General features: G+C 42.0%; 2 protein-coding genes across 2 annotated transcripts in view; both read right to left on the bottom strand.

Moving 5' to 3' along the window:
- LOC142465292 (vomeronasal type-2 receptor 26-like) overlaps window positions 1-15988 on the bottom strand; it is a 166319-nt gene that overhangs the window by 53965 nt on the left and 96366 nt on the right. Inside the window, exon 6 of the mRNA XM_075569338.1 lies at window positions 2287-2410. Within this exon, the coding sequence (XP_075425453.1) occupies window positions 2287-2410 (124 nt within the window). The remainder of the gene's footprint in view (window positions 1-2286; window positions 2411-15988) is intronic.
- LOC142467896 (uncharacterized) lies at window positions 10422-11985 on the bottom strand. The gene is made up of 2 exons (XM_075573857.1): window positions 11913-11985; window positions 10422-11549 (listed from the first exon to the last, which is right to left on the bottom strand). Exons 1-2 carry the CDS (start codon window positions 11959-11961, stop codon window positions 10444-10446), a joined length of 1155 nt encoding a protein of 384 aa, XP_075429972.1. The 5' UTR covers window positions 11962-11985; the 3' UTR covers window positions 10422-10443.

Raw genomic sequence — 15988 nt, 5'->3', positions numbered from 1 at the left:
ACTGTATGGATGGTTGGAGACAACCCAAACCCCTATACCGGGTCTAGGAGTTTGGGCATATACTGCGGGGACTTCCCCTAAACCAGGGACACCGGACTATACTTGGGATATGCATACCCATATGCCCCCTTTTACTTTTCTGGTCTGTGCTGAAGCAGGGCATCTCGTCGGTAAGTCACGCGGCTTCTTTCATTGGAGGACTTTGTCTGGAGGTCTGTGTCTACATGTACCCGGAAATATGACTCAGCTCCCGGATAAATTTTTGGAGTGGCCAGTAACTCTGGACCCCGGCTAACTAGACACAATCTGACAACACTTTTACCACAAAGTCCACCCTGAAACTCATAGCCTGAGAATCTCCACTGGTTAGCACTCCTGGAAAGGCAAAAGACACATACATCCTTTATTGTCATACAATACATTCATTGCAGGTATAATACAGAGGTTGAAGAGCTGCCAATTTAAAACCTGAAACAAGGGTCAGAGGTAACCAGCCGGGCATCATACCTTTAATTATTGCCTTTTTATCCCTTCACCATCACAGAAGTGCCTTTGAAGATATGCTCCCTGAAAATGTAGGAGTCATAGCAGTACAGGCTCCCAGACAAGAGTCCTATACCCCTTAGGAGCTGCCCAATCTGTAGCACTGGGATTATTCTGATAGAGAAGCAGACAGATGCCTGAAGGCCTGTCCTATTGGGGAACACCCCCCAAGGGAATGAGGAGGCTAGTATATCCCTGTGGTGAGATCCCCATGGGAATGAGGATTCCAGTATATCCCTGTGGTGACATCCCTATGGGAATGAGGAGGCCAGTATATCCCTGTGGTGACATCCCTAAGGGAATGAGGAGGCCAGTATATCCCTGTGGTGAGATCCACAAGGGAATGAGGAGGCCAGTATATCCCTGTGGTGAGATCTCCAAGGGAATGAAGTAGGTTAATCTATCCCTGTGCTATGCACCCCCATCGGATTGAGATGTGTCAATACAAGCGGACTGTGCCCTCTCTTCCCCCATTCAGGAAACATTATATAGAGAGAAAAGTAAATCAGAGACAAGCAGTCAGTTATCCTCAGATGGGATATTCCAGGTAGCCCAAGCAGCGGCCCTGCAATATTAATGGTTATACAGTTCTACTAGAAGAGCAATCCTAATTATTGTGTCCTGTCTGGTGATGGTGATCCTGATGGTTTCGGTGTTAAAATGTCTGGTCCCCATGACAATCCTGACCTGCTGACCAGTGAGTTAACATCTTCAAGCCCAACAGATGTAGCTAGACTTACTGTCTTAGGCGACAGCCCCGCTCCCAGAGTCAGCGCGCCCGCACTGCAGACAGGCGGTGCGCTGACATACACAGACCGCGATATGCGGTCTGTAGGGAGCGGGAGCCGGAGTAGGAGGTGGGCGGGAGTGGGAGGTTTGACAGGGAGGGTGGGCATGGCTTGAGCGGAGGGACCCTCTACTCTCCCCCCCTCCCTCTACGGACTCGGGCTGGAGCTGCTGATGGTAAGCAACACACACACACACACTCATACACACACACACACACACACACAGGCACTCATATACAAACACACATACACACACACACATATGTTGGCACGCATACACACACACGCATACACACACACACACATACACACACAGACAGAGGCAGGCACTCACGCACTCAGGCACACACACACACACACACACACACACACACACACACACACACACACACACACACACACACACACACACACACACAGACAGAGGCAGGCACTCACGCACTCATACACACACACAAACATGCACTCACGCTGCTTTCACTCCACACTCCTCCCCGCTCCCCGAAGCCTCTCCTCCTCCCAAAGCCTCCCCTCCCCATTGGCTCACAGCCACACCACGTGATGCGTCAATGCTAGGGAACACCATTCTCTTGTGTCTCATAGCGGCTGACGCGCCACAGCGTGTAGTGCGCTGTGCCGCCAGGGGGGACCGGGACCGGCTCGGTGGGGATTCCCCTGCTAGTGGGGAACTCGCGTGTGGCCGCCTGCACCAACGAGCGCAGCAGGACCGAGGCATTAGGAGCCAAGGGAAGATAAGCAAAATGCAGCAGCTCTGAGGACAGTTAATGCTTTGGCTGCCTGAGGGGGTTCTGATCTGCTGAAGGGGACCCCCACAAATATTTTCTCAGTGTCAGGGGAAGCCACGGGTTCTGAACACTGAGCCTGGCTATATCTTTGCATTATTTACATCATTCTGTTTCACATTTCCTACTGTTCTGTAATAAAACATGTGTACCAGATGTGTTAGAAATCTCTCCCACTGAGCACAGGACGCAGTCATAACAGCAGGCTTGTTCTCCTCTTCTAAGGACTCTTCTGGTCCCGTGAAGACAGTTGTTTGAGCATTGAGATCTTGGAACCTAAAATTAAAGATAAGTAAATTACACAAAACAGTACAGACACGTAACATTTGTGATACTAACTCAAAACCTAGACCAGTATGTTGAAACACTGGTTCTGAAAGTCCCAGCTCATATACAGTGCACAACCGTATATACCATATTAAACACAATGTTAATAAAATATGCTTTAATATAGCCAAAGTCTCTGGGTATGGGGAATAGAATAGAAAGCTACTCTTTATTTTCTACTAGCCATTATTCCCCACATACTTATCTAAGTGATTTGGACTGGATTTTAAGAGTCCCCTCACAACTTATACTTATGGTTGGAGTGCCCCTGAACCCCAATACAGGTTCTGGTCTACCTGGGCATTAACTGGGTATCCCCTTTAACCTAGGGACCCCTTATAGTTACAGGGACACTGTGCATCCCTATGTCCCATATACCTTTCTGGGCTTTGCTGAAGCAGGGAACCATAGCGTGAGTATTGAAAGCATTTTCAAGGGGAGATATTGCAAGGACACTGGGCCTCATGCAGTAAGCGTTGATAAGGGAAATATGGCCATGTTATAGCCAAAATTGGGTTTGAGATTCAGTAAGCGCCGATAAGTGCTTCATATCGCCAGGTTTCGGAGCCGATAATTTGGTTATGGCCAGTCGCCTGCCGATAAGCCTGTTTTCGACACTGATCGCCACTTTTTTAAATCGGCTGGATTCAACAAAAAAAAACAGCTTATCGGGGCTGATCGGCACTACGAAATTGAGATGTTATGGCCGATTTCTCCCGCCAACTAAAGTTGGCATTTTGGACGGGAGAACGATCGCTAAGGCTGCCGGAACGGCACTTAGAAAAAAAACATCTTCTGTACATCAATGGAAGTCAATGGAGCGGGGACGTATAACAGTATAGTACTGTTTACGTTTCATTGCTCACAATACAAGGGGGATTTGCATTACAGTGTGGGGGCATTCCCTGCATTGTGTCACAGCTGATGTGTCTTATTTGCATAACATTCGACTTTTACATGTTTTCAGCATTTGCGGGTCACATTACTCATCATGTGATGATGTGGCAAGGGAAAATACTATACTACACTCTTAAAGGAGAACCTCACATCATATCACACATTTTACTCAACTCAGCGTCAATTATTTACATGATGTCACACATGTCACACATGTCACACATACACAGTATATTCATCTTCCTTTACATTACACAATGCTTGTAATGTGACACGCATCTTTAAACGTTCATGTACATCTGTCTTCTCATGTTTACATATACTTTTGGGTCCTCCCTATTTTCATGACGTCACTTATTGGACGCTCAATCACATTGCATGTTTACATTGTAACCGTTGCATTACAAGCACTTCAACCTAACTTATACACACATGTACAGTAATTCATCATTGGGACACCTTGTAAACTCATTCTATACCAACTATCCTCCTTACACAAATGCATGCATATGCACACGACTATTCATTGTTGCCAACATGTCACAATAACATGGATAATTACACATGTTACACAAAACTTTTCCCACGTCAATCTCAGCCTTTTTGTCTCATTACATGACTGACTCTTGCGTTCACAAGTGTTACATGCATTGCACATGCAACTATTTATTTGCAAGCAATCTTTGTACAAAGCTTCACGTCACATCATTGCCAAATATCATCATTCCCTGCAGAATACACACAACAAATACTTAGAACAACAAGTGCACACAGCTTGCCACAGAAGTACTTTATTATGTTAATGTAACACCTTGCATTTTACTATGTCACCTGACATCATCACATACCTATTTAAAGGACGCACATTACCTGCTCATTCACAGCTACTCATTTCAAAATGTTGAGATTGTTTAGGAGACGGAGGAACATTCTTTTCTATGACATGCTTGATGATGAAGACAATCATATAGGGCAAGGGAGGGACACACCGAGGGACAGTGACAGTGACGCGGATACGACAGGGACAGGGAGAGGGACAGGCCGAGGGACAGGTAGAGGGACAGGAGATCAGAGGAGAAGACAGAGGAGACAACTTGTGCCTCGTCCGCGTCTGTACAGGGAGAGAACCCTGTTAGATGGGATGAGTGAGGAGGAGATTGTAAGTCGCTATCGTTTGAGTTCAGCAGCAATCTTAGCTCTTTATCAGGAGATAAGGGGGGATTTAGATTTTTTCACAGCCAGAGGTCGTGCAGTCCCTGGGCTTGTTAAAATGCTGTGCTCATTACATTATCTTGCTTCCGCGTCATACCAGACAACTGTGGGCATAGTGGGCGGGGTCTCGCAATCTACATTCTCGCGGGCCTTGACCCAGTTTCTCTATGCACTCAATAGACGCGCTAGGAATTATATTCATTTTCCTACAGAGGCGACAGAGTGGCTGGAAGTCAGGACTGGCTTTTATAATATAGCAGGGATACCATGTGTGCTGGGTGCAATCGATTGCACACATGTTGCTTTGATTGCACCTAGTCAGAGTGAGCATGTGTACCGCAATCGGAAGCACTACCATTCACTCAATGTACAGGTGGTATGTGATGCCACGATGAGGATAATGCATGTGGTACCCAAGTTCCCTGGTTCCAGTCACGATTCCTCTATCCTGAGGAACTCTTCAGTCTTCCATGCGTTCGAAGAGGGACATTTTGAACCTGGTTGGCTGCTGGGTGAGTACATATTTACATGTTCTAACACAAAACACATGTTGATTTAGGAATGTTGGCATTGTACAATTTGATCACTAATGTCAGCTTATGTGTGCTCCATACATTATAGGTGACTCAGGATACGGAATTAGGCCGTGGCTCTTGACTCCGGTGCTAAACCCTCAAACTGAAGCAGAGGACAGGTACAATGCAGCCCATATATCTACAAGATCTGTTATAGAGAGGACATTTGGCCTACTCAAGACCAGGTTTAGGTGTCTGGACAGAACTGGTGGGGCTCTTCTATACAAGCCTCAAAAAGTCTCTGATATTATCCTTGCCTGTTGCATTTTGCACAATGTTGCACTCAGGCACAATGTACAGTCAGACCTAGCTGAGGCTTTGGTAGACGAGCATCCCACCCATGTAGCTGCTGAAAATGAACAAACAGCCAGTGGTGGCCAGACACGACAGAATCTCATCAATTCATTTTTTTCTTGTAAGTACAAACTCATATGTTCCTAGTACTACTTTTATAGTTTAATTATGTTATATTAACAATAATGTTTCTTTATATAACCTTCTGTTAGGACACAGATGAATATGGGTTGCACACCTTTCTTTTCTCTGCTGTGTGCACAAAGGGATGTGGCACCGGTATGTTATTGTTGCACAGGTTATATAATCCCTCTTCAATTGTACTTTAGTTGTGTGTATGTGAATACAACTTGGGTAACAAAGCAATAATATTTTAGCATTGTGTTATTCTTTATGCTAAGACAAAACACATATTATGCCCATAATCATTCATGCTTCTAGTATGCTTACATACAATGTTATTGGTGCAGTGTAACATGTACATCCATATGATGTGTACACCAGGCTGATTTACATTTTGAATGTCATGAAATATACATGGTGTTGTACATTTAACACCAAATACACACTTTGCTGTGTTGTTTACGGTACTGAAGATGGCATGTCAATGTTTGCAATTTATATATTGTTCCTTTGCATTATAGGTATATCTCCAGTATGACTGATCATGGTATGTATATTTGCTGACATCTCTCATAAGATGTGGCTACCTCAATCTTCCTATAATTATTGGAACTAAAAACCCAACATATTGGTTTAAACACAAATGTTACATATATGTACTTTCTGTATCATGTATATGCATTTAGCTACTCTTGAGCTTTCATGTGCATTGTATTACAAAATGATTACTCACATTTCATCACATTTTATGTATGTTTCCTTATAATTTCCATTAATGTAATATAGAGGTGGTTGGAGAAAAGGGGATAACTGTACTTATTTGTTTACTTACGGGAGCACATTCATCACTAGCATAGACACACTTTTTAAGACAACTGTTTGTGTCTCTATCAATTGGTGTAGGATCCATGTATAACACCGACAAATGATAACACCAGCTTTATTATGGTAGCTTATATCATCATATTGACTATACTATGTATTTCTAAACGATTAATAAACACAGTAAACTATAGTTAGTTAGGTTAATGAAATATACACAGAAACGTACTTCATAACATGATGGTGATGTCATATTCAGAACATCATGCATTGGAGGGGACCATAACATCTGGCCACTAACATTATTTGCTACAGTCCCAAACCATTTTATCTACATACCCATGTAACAAGAGATTTTAAAAATAAATGGCTACTTGGTTGTAAGTGTCCTTTACATTGGGAGAAGGAGTGGCTCACTGAGTAAAGACACACACTGGCACTGATAGTTTGAAGCAGGGGAGTCTGGTTCAATTCCCGGTGTGGGCTCCTTGTGACCTTTGCCAAGTCACTTTATCTCCCTGTGCCTCATGCGGCAAAAAAACATTTGTACGTTCCACGGGCCAGGGACCTCAGGCTGAAACATGTGTCTGTAAATCGCTGCGTACAACTAGCAGCCCTATACATGAACATGCTCATATTATTATTATTATTGTTACATAGTTTCGACAGTCATACGTTCCATTACATATTAGAATACACAAATGTGTTAGCAGAGTGGGAATGGTTGTTATATATAAAACACACCATGTCATAAAATGTTAGTAGTCATTAAAGAACACTCAATAAAAATTCATGAGGCACTCTTTTGCAACATCATTATGTTAATTAAGTGCTTATGCAATATAGGCATAAGGGTATCACATTTTTAATTGTTTGTTAATAAGCGCTGCAAGCAATATAAAATTAGTTCCATATGTAGTATAGTAGTCGGTGGCTCCTCCTCACAATCATCTCATATAAAGGTAGACTCTTCTGAAATCATACATTGATCCGATTGTATCTTCCCCGACATCTCTGAAATACAGCAAACACATGATGGTCAAAGATGGCACCTTACTAGATATGCATCCGTGACAACGCGTTACGCAGCTCTATATGATTGTGTAGATACACACGTCAGTCACTTATATGTTAGAAGTAAAACTGTTCATCAGTATGTAATGTTTCTTTAAATTTGTAGCAGGCATAACTATGTATAAGAAGTGAACGTTGCCTGTATACTGAAAGATGTGCGCGCACATCTTTGTGTGCGCACGCACTTCACGCTTGGCTCCACTAACTGTTAGCGCATGCGCAAAACAAAGCGTACGTTGTGCGTTCAATACATGTTGAAAATACCAGTAAACATAACATCTTTATTTCAAATACAATGAAGACGAAACTACATTCGTTCTAAACGAGTACATCTGTATTCTTTTTAAACAGACGTGTTTGAACAGAAAGCACGGCCGATAACACAATGCGCAAATGCAATACGTGTGACGTCATGTTAAGCCAGCGTGAAACGCACGCTAACACTCCTCCCACTCAATTAACATTCGGCTAACGCCCAGGGTACGCCTACAAACACTGAGCCGCACGCATCACACACTGCAGTTACCGTTACTATAACAAAACATGACAGCCAATAGGCTTTGAGGCGCGCACGTCGCTTGGGGGCGGGACTTACATCACTAATCCTTTTTAAGGACGCCTTGGCCCATGACAAGGGTCCCACGTCATACGTGGTGGACCCGGTTTTCAATGTTGTAGATGTTGCATGATAACAAAACAGGTATGTGTTAGAGTAATGGTAAAATGTTGCTAATATGTTTAAAGGGATAGGAAAGTACGTATATTTATTCCGTCAGCAATGTGTACTACTCTTTCAGGTCCTACTATATTGTATTAGGAAACAATTTGTTTGTGATCGCTACATGTTATGCAGTCTGCAATGTTACGCTGTATCCACGCATTGAAAGTGAAAATGGTGGTTACAAAAAAAAAAAAAATTTAAACGCAGAGTCAACGCATAACGATTGTTATATTTACCATTCTTCTAGAATTAACTCTTCGCCTGGCTGCAACTGGTCGCTCCAGAAATGCAAGCCATTTTCATCCACGCTTAACCCAACCGCTGAATCCAGTATGGCACATATCTCATCCAGGATGCGCTCATAGGAATCGCCACTGCTTTCTTCAAATAATTGGTCGGGAGGTAGGTTCATTTCTTCCGGTTCCCATTCCAATGCAATTTCAGCTGAAAGGCTTGGTACATAATCATAGTACTTTTGTTCTTGTACAATGTGGGTTTCAGGAATGGAGGCTGCAGATATTGCAGCACGTATCGATTCAAACGGATCAGTAGTAGCGGATACATTGCTATTGCCATTAGGAATAAATATGCCTTTCACGACAATATAAGTGCCGTCTTTCAGGAGAAATTGTTTTTCCGGGGCAATCTTCCAGAAACCATAGGTGTGTTGTAGCTTATCCTGGTCACGTTCAAAAAAGTCATTACTTGATAAAGTGAATCTTATTGAGGAATTAAAATTCCGTGCATGCTTACGGTCTTGGTAATAAGGATATTTTGCTCGAATGAAATCATCGATTTGGCGTGTGCTTGCTTTCTGTCCGCGACTGTTCAAGATGGCTTCACAGATCATGTACTTATACCCTAAAAGGGGATTAATATTGTTAACGAATTCATCAGCCATGTCTGAGTAGCACAAAAGCTGTGTGCAGGTCTGTGTTATTTGCTCATCAAAATGAATGTGCTGAATGGCTAACAAACTCCTGTTTTTCCTTGTCAAGGTCAACAAAACTAACTACTTTGACTCCTTATTTCAAACGCCAATTGGATTTGTTTGTCTAATTGGGTTAACAGTTGTGGTTCGTGATATGGGACTGTGGGAGAAACATTTCTCCTTCTTTTATCTCGTTTGTGAAAAACATCCCTAGACTGTGAATGCGTTCACATAGTGTTTTTTTGAAAACTAACAAAGACCAGTGTGTGAAAATATTTCTTAGCCAGGCATATCAGTAAAAACACACCTGCAAAAAGAAATGTTTTTTCCCCGCTTACATTTCTGTGTGTATGTGAAAGTCTGGTTAACTCCCTGTCTGCATGAGTTTAAATACGTGTGTATATATATATATTTTTATAAGAGATATATTTATATATATATATATATATATATATATATATATATATAAATATATCTCTTATAAAAATATATATATATTTATATATAATATTTTATTTTTTTTTATATTGCAGGAGTACACACAACATTGATGGCATTAAGTATACCTTGTATGAAACCTATTTAAATGGTGAGAAACATGATTGAATTAAGTAATAAACATTTGTTTAAGCACAATACTGTTAGAGTCTCATACTTAGGATATTTCTCAAACATTAGGCCTGTATTATTAAAATAGTGTTTTCACAAGGAAGCATGAAGTGTATTAGTTTGTGTATACCAGTTTATATAGTACTATATATATATATATATATATATATATATATATATATATATATATATATATACACTCACACACTCACACTCACACTCACTCAGTGTGTGTGTGTGTGTGTGTGTGTATATATATTATTATACATTCTGAGATGTTATAGAAACGAACACACAACTGATTAAAGGACAAAATTACAATGGCCAAGCAAGGCAAGTAATAATTTACACATAATCCTGCTGTACACGTACAAGAAAGATGTTTGCACTTACTTAGGTGTTTTAATAATTGCATGTGACTAATATGCATATGCAATTCTTACATCAATTAACACACCCAAATGCAATGTTTTGCTGCAAAGTCAATGGCAGCTTCTCTAAACTTAGCAACTGGCTCCTGGTGGACCATTACTGAACAGACGATTACAACATAAATATTTATAACACAATTAATTATGAGTGTTAACATTTCCAAAACTTCACGTGTACAAGAACATAGTTGAAAGTTTGGAAACAACACAGTCTTCAGCATACATACAATAGTAATTAGATAATCTGAAGTCAACAAAACAAGGCCAAAGACATATTTTCTGAATTATAACATTTATTTTTTTTGTTCCTTTTGCGAGCGAGTAACAGGCCTGCTTGTTGTCTCTTGAATTTTCCTTTTTCTTTTGCCACCAACTTTAGGCACAACAGAGCCACTTTGAGTGGCCTCTGGCACTTCACGGGCAGGGCTTGTGGCCAGTGACTGTTCACCTACGGGGCTTGTGGCCAGTGACTCACCTACAGGGCTTGTGGCCAGTGACTCACCTACAGGGCTTTTGGGCAGTGATTCACCTACAGGGCTTTTGGGCAGCGATTCACCTACAGGGCTTTTGGGCAGCGATTCACCTACAGGGCTTTTGGGCAGCGACTCACCTACAGGGCTTTTGGGCAGCGACTCACATACAGGGCTTTTGGGCAGCGATTCACCTACAGGGCTTTTGGGCAGCGATTCACCTACAGGGCTTTTGGGCAGCGACTCACCTACAGGGCTTTTGGGTAGTGACTGTTCACGGACAGGGCTTGTGCCCAGTGACACATGTGAGCAAGTTGGTAGACACTGCACAAGTGATGGTTGGTCTGTTTCATGTGTGTCTTGTTTTGTTTTTGTCGCCTCCTTTGTAGGTGTCTGCTGCTGAATTTGTACAGATGGCAGCGGTAGGATGTCATCAGGAACCTGCACAGCAATGTCTGCTACTTGACCGGTAACATTTGGGCCTGGTGAATGAAGATCAGATGAATGTGGTGAAAACTGACCTGCATGAACAGATCCTGGCTGGGAGGTGTTGAATTGTGGTACATTAGTCATTCTCCAGTAATTAGCTTGTGTTTGCTGAACAACTAATGCTTCGAATGAGGTGTTGATTTTTTGCAACTGTTTAGGCACTTCAATGAAGACTCTGTGGAGATGTGCCAATTGTGATACTGTTTCTTCCTGCAGTCCAATCATCCTTTCCAGCACTGTCATCATGTCTGAATGGCGACGATTTTCTGCGTCCACTATTTTTCCCTCTGAAGCTACAATTGCATCGTATGTGGAAGTTGATGGACGATTTGGCGGTACAACAGTTTCTATTGGCACCTCTTCATGGTCACATGATTGTATTTCAGTCTCTTCTGTGGCGTCATCCTCATCATACTCATCATCCTCATCACCATGATGTTCTAAAAAGAAATGTACACATTATTAAATGGCATGTTAATGTATGCTGTGTTACTATGTAATTGTACTGTGTCCTAAGTAACACCTAACATGTTAGCATACGTTTTATAACCTCATTAAAAACTACCTTGACTTACGAATAATGTTTGGACTCAGTATGAAATATGAATGAATGAAAAGTTGCTCTAAACTCAGAAGTCCTACATGATAATTAACATCACTAACACAATACATGTTGCCTTACACTTAATTTTCACTGACACTAAGTAATCCTATTTAAAGAAGATGTGCAAAACAAATAATGCACATGACAACATAACATATAGAAGAGCACATATTATATGGCCAGCAAATGATACACTCACCTTCTAGTAGTGTTGAGCTGGCTGACCCAGGTGAAGACACTTGTTCCATCTCAGGTGACACATGTCCTCCAGGGGCAACTATATATAACAATAACATAAGTTTTACATTTACATGTGTAAATATTGAACAAACACTTATTGTATGTTCTGTATTTATGATTAACTAACAACATCAGTTCCTTAACCGAAAATGTGTGTGAAAGTGAACATAAATAGTTGTAATAACACTGTACATGCCTGTGTACTTAGAATTTTTGAGTTCCCTAACATACAACATACTATGTTTCTGCAGTAAAGCGTGAGGATAAATAGATTAAATGAGTACATAAAAATCATATGTTGTGTAGTGATATCAGTATCATAATGTACATAACTATCATGAGATGACCATTCACAATGGTTATCATGAAGGTGGTCATATTGCAAAAAGTGTTGTTTTTGGTAGAGGATATGTGTGGTACATTAATCGAAGATGTGGCACACCTGAATGTGGCTGTGACTCAACAAGACAACACATGCAGTGTGTGATAATGTGTCTTTCATAGTAGTTCAACTATAGATATGAGTGAACTAATGTGTGACGTACGCTTTGATAAGTAATGAGTTGTTGGGGCATTTAGTAGCTAGAGTTAAGCTTTCAAATGAGTGTGATTAACTTCAGTTGTGCTATTCAGGTTGTAAGAAAGGTATTCCCTTCCCCAAAAAGCCTAATCAGCCACACCTTTCAATGACTTGAAACAGGTGCAAATGGTGTGAACTAAGTTGACCGTGAAATGAGGCTGTAATTAGTGTGTGTGCTGAACCCCACCCCCTCTGTTGAAGTGTATGCTGTGATGAGATATTAATTGCAGCTGCTTTAACACAATGGTAGATGAGCTAAGTAGTCATCTGCAGTGTTTAAGTTATGAAAACAATGACATAACATATGATACGTGTGCCTCATTATGCTGTCTGTATATGACATAAAGCAAAAATGGACCTTTTCATAAGCAACTATAGATGTGTTAGTGCCAGTGATGTTTGTAGGCCGTTACATGCAATTTCTTTGATGCATGATTAAAATAGGCAGTAATGTCATGTTTGTCGGAGTAAAATCAATAAAATACACAATAATATGATACATATTTCTGTTCTGTACCTGTAGCTACTAATAATTTCTCATGAACATGTGTTACACATGTGTACTACCCTGTTGTTCCCCATCTTCGCCCACCATCAATTGCTTCCACTGCAGCTATGCATTTTGGGAATTCACATGTAAATGAGCACGCAATGGCACGTGCTATATTAGTTACTGCTTTTAGTAGGACTACTACATATATGTCTATTTTGAGATATATATATACAGAATCAGACATATACATATATAGATGCAGGTATGCTTATATTGTGAAGACAGTATAAAAAGCAGTGTAAATATGCAAAATAACTGAAAGCAACGACACGCCTAGTACAGTAATATTTATCACCTGCTGGAAATTGTGACGGATAAATTCCAATGTCACGGTCACCAGCCAAGCCTTCCACGACGACGGTAAGTAATTTTGGCCGAAGCAGCTCCTCCAATGGAGTCAATATGAGACGTTGTGGTGTGGGCCCACCTCCAGTGCCAGTAGCATGCACGCGTTGGTCTTGTATTTTCTTTTTCAATTTGGACCTAATATCATCAAATCTTTTCCGACAATGATACTTGTCCCTGACACTATTCCCACAGGCATTGACACCAATGACTATTGTGTCCCACATTTCTTTTTTGCTTGCTGCACTTGTCCGCCCTTGAAAAACATATAAAAGATATGAGGTAAATGAATAATAATATAAGCACCAGTTTCCTACACTGCTAGCTGTTCCAAGAGATAGCAAACATGCTGTTTTATGTGTAATATGTGCAGCACATGAGCATTCACTACTAAACCTATACATGTAAGCAAGGTTGCATTCATATTGTATGCAGTTCTGGCAAATTGACCGCCTGTGTTTATTTGTCCTTGTAAGGCATGATAAAAAGCTGTGTTTCCACACTAATGAACATAGAAAGATATTGTGTACCCATATTTGCATATGAACAAAACTCAGATGACCTAGGATCACATGTATTTGAATAATAAATGTAAAGTTACACTTACCTACTAAATGTCCATAGAGACTGTCATAGTGCTCCAGAATGCCAGTGACAAGAGCCCTATTTTCCTGGTCATTGAAGCGAGGATTACGTGGCTTCTCCACACGTTTTTTCCGAGCAGGTTTAGGGTCAGAGCTTGGCTGGTGCTGACTGGACTCTCCTTCTTCCAATGGAAGAGCCTCCAAAAGCTGGCCACCAGCAAGCACGCCACCACCAGACACCCCATCAGCAACTGCGCCACCAGCAGCACTCCCAGCACCAGCACTCCCACTCCTAGCACCAGCACTCACACTCCTAGCACCAGCACTCACACTCCTAGCACCAGCACTCACACTCCTAGCACCAGCACTCACACTCCTAGCACCAGCACTCCCACTCCCAGCAACAGCACTCCCACTCCCAGCAACAGCACTCCCACTCCCAGCAACAGCACTCCCACTCCCAGCAACAGCACTCCCACTCCCAGCAACAGCACTCCCACTCCCAGCAACAGCACTCCCACTCCCAGCAACAGCACTCCCACTCCCAGCAACAGCACTCCCACTCCCAGCAACAGCACTCCCACTCCCAGCAACACCACTCGGTGCACCAGCAACATCACTCCCCTGAACAGTACGTTCACTCCGACGCGTACTCCCACGAGTAGCACTCCCACTCCCACCAGCATCACTCTTCCCACGCTTTGCGGGCATACTTCCAGCACTCACAAAAAACAGACAAGAAATGTACAGGCAATCACACGAAACACTTCCACATATAAAACAAGACAAAGATGTAAACAAAACAACAAAGGACAAAGCTCACCCAATACACAACAAGTCTCTCAGTCAATATGCAAATCTTCAATCGTCCAGCTCTGTGCGTCTCTCTCTCTCTCTCTCTCACTCCCAACAACACAGAGAATGATTAGCAGTACACGTTGCCTTTAAATATGGCGCGCAATCAAAAACATGCTTGTTTCGCCTGATTCAGCAAGATTTGTGATTGTGCAACCTAACAGCACCCCGCCACGCACGCCGATACACCTGTGTGTGATCGGCTCATCATCGTGAGAGTGGGCGGATTTGTTTTCTGGTTGATTTTGAATGTATTCGGCACTTACTGCATACGGAGAGGGAAAAACGCCAATAACATGACTAATCGATAAGCTTGCCGATTTCACATAATCGTCGCTTACTGCATGAGGCCCACTGTGCCTACATGTATCCGAGAACCAAGCATGATTCTTGGGTACATTTTTAGGGGAACTAACAACTCCGGACCCCAACTACCTAGGTATATTCTGACAACAATTTCTCATCAAAACAACCCTTGAAACTCATGCCCTAGCAATCACTGCTTGCTGGCATCCCTGGAAAGGCAAAAACACATACAATTCTGTTTTCACGCATTCAAGTACAGATTATGCATATACAGTTACTGGGTTCAAGAGCTGGCATTCCTAGACTCTTATACTCGTATCAGAGGTAACCAAAACAGGGCTTCATCTTTATAAAGAACCTAGTTACCCCCGCACTGTCACACCTCCCCCCCTCAAGGTGAAGGCTCTGTGGCAGTCACCTCTTCTGATGGCTCCGCAAGCCTGGATGTTTTTGAGGTTTTTGGCTCACTGGGTATGTCGTGTCGGGAGAGTCCATCAGCATTACCATGCTCACTACCCTTCTTGTGCTGTATGTCATAATCAAATTCTTCAAGGGCGTAATAACCTGCTATTCTCCCCCGACACCCTCTGTAGCCAACTTAACGGGTTGTGACCAGTAATCACAGTAAATGACCTGCCATACAAATTGTCACGGTGGACCAGTACTTATCAACAATTTTATAATTTTGGGATTCTCAATTGAACACAACAAGGAGGGCAAAATAAATTGTCATTTATTTCCTTGATAGACAAACACATGACAGCCTTAGAATACACCTAATATAACACTTACTTGGATGGGGAAACTAAATA

The sequence above is a fragment of the Ascaphus truei genome, chromosome 1 (assembly GCF_040206685.1).
Source record: "Ascaphus truei isolate aAscTru1 chromosome 1, aAscTru1.hap1, whole genome shotgun sequence".
NCBI lineage: Eukaryota > Metazoa > Chordata > Amphibia > Anura > Ascaphidae > Ascaphus > Ascaphus truei.
This window is presented reverse-complemented; position numbering and strand designations above follow the sequence as displayed.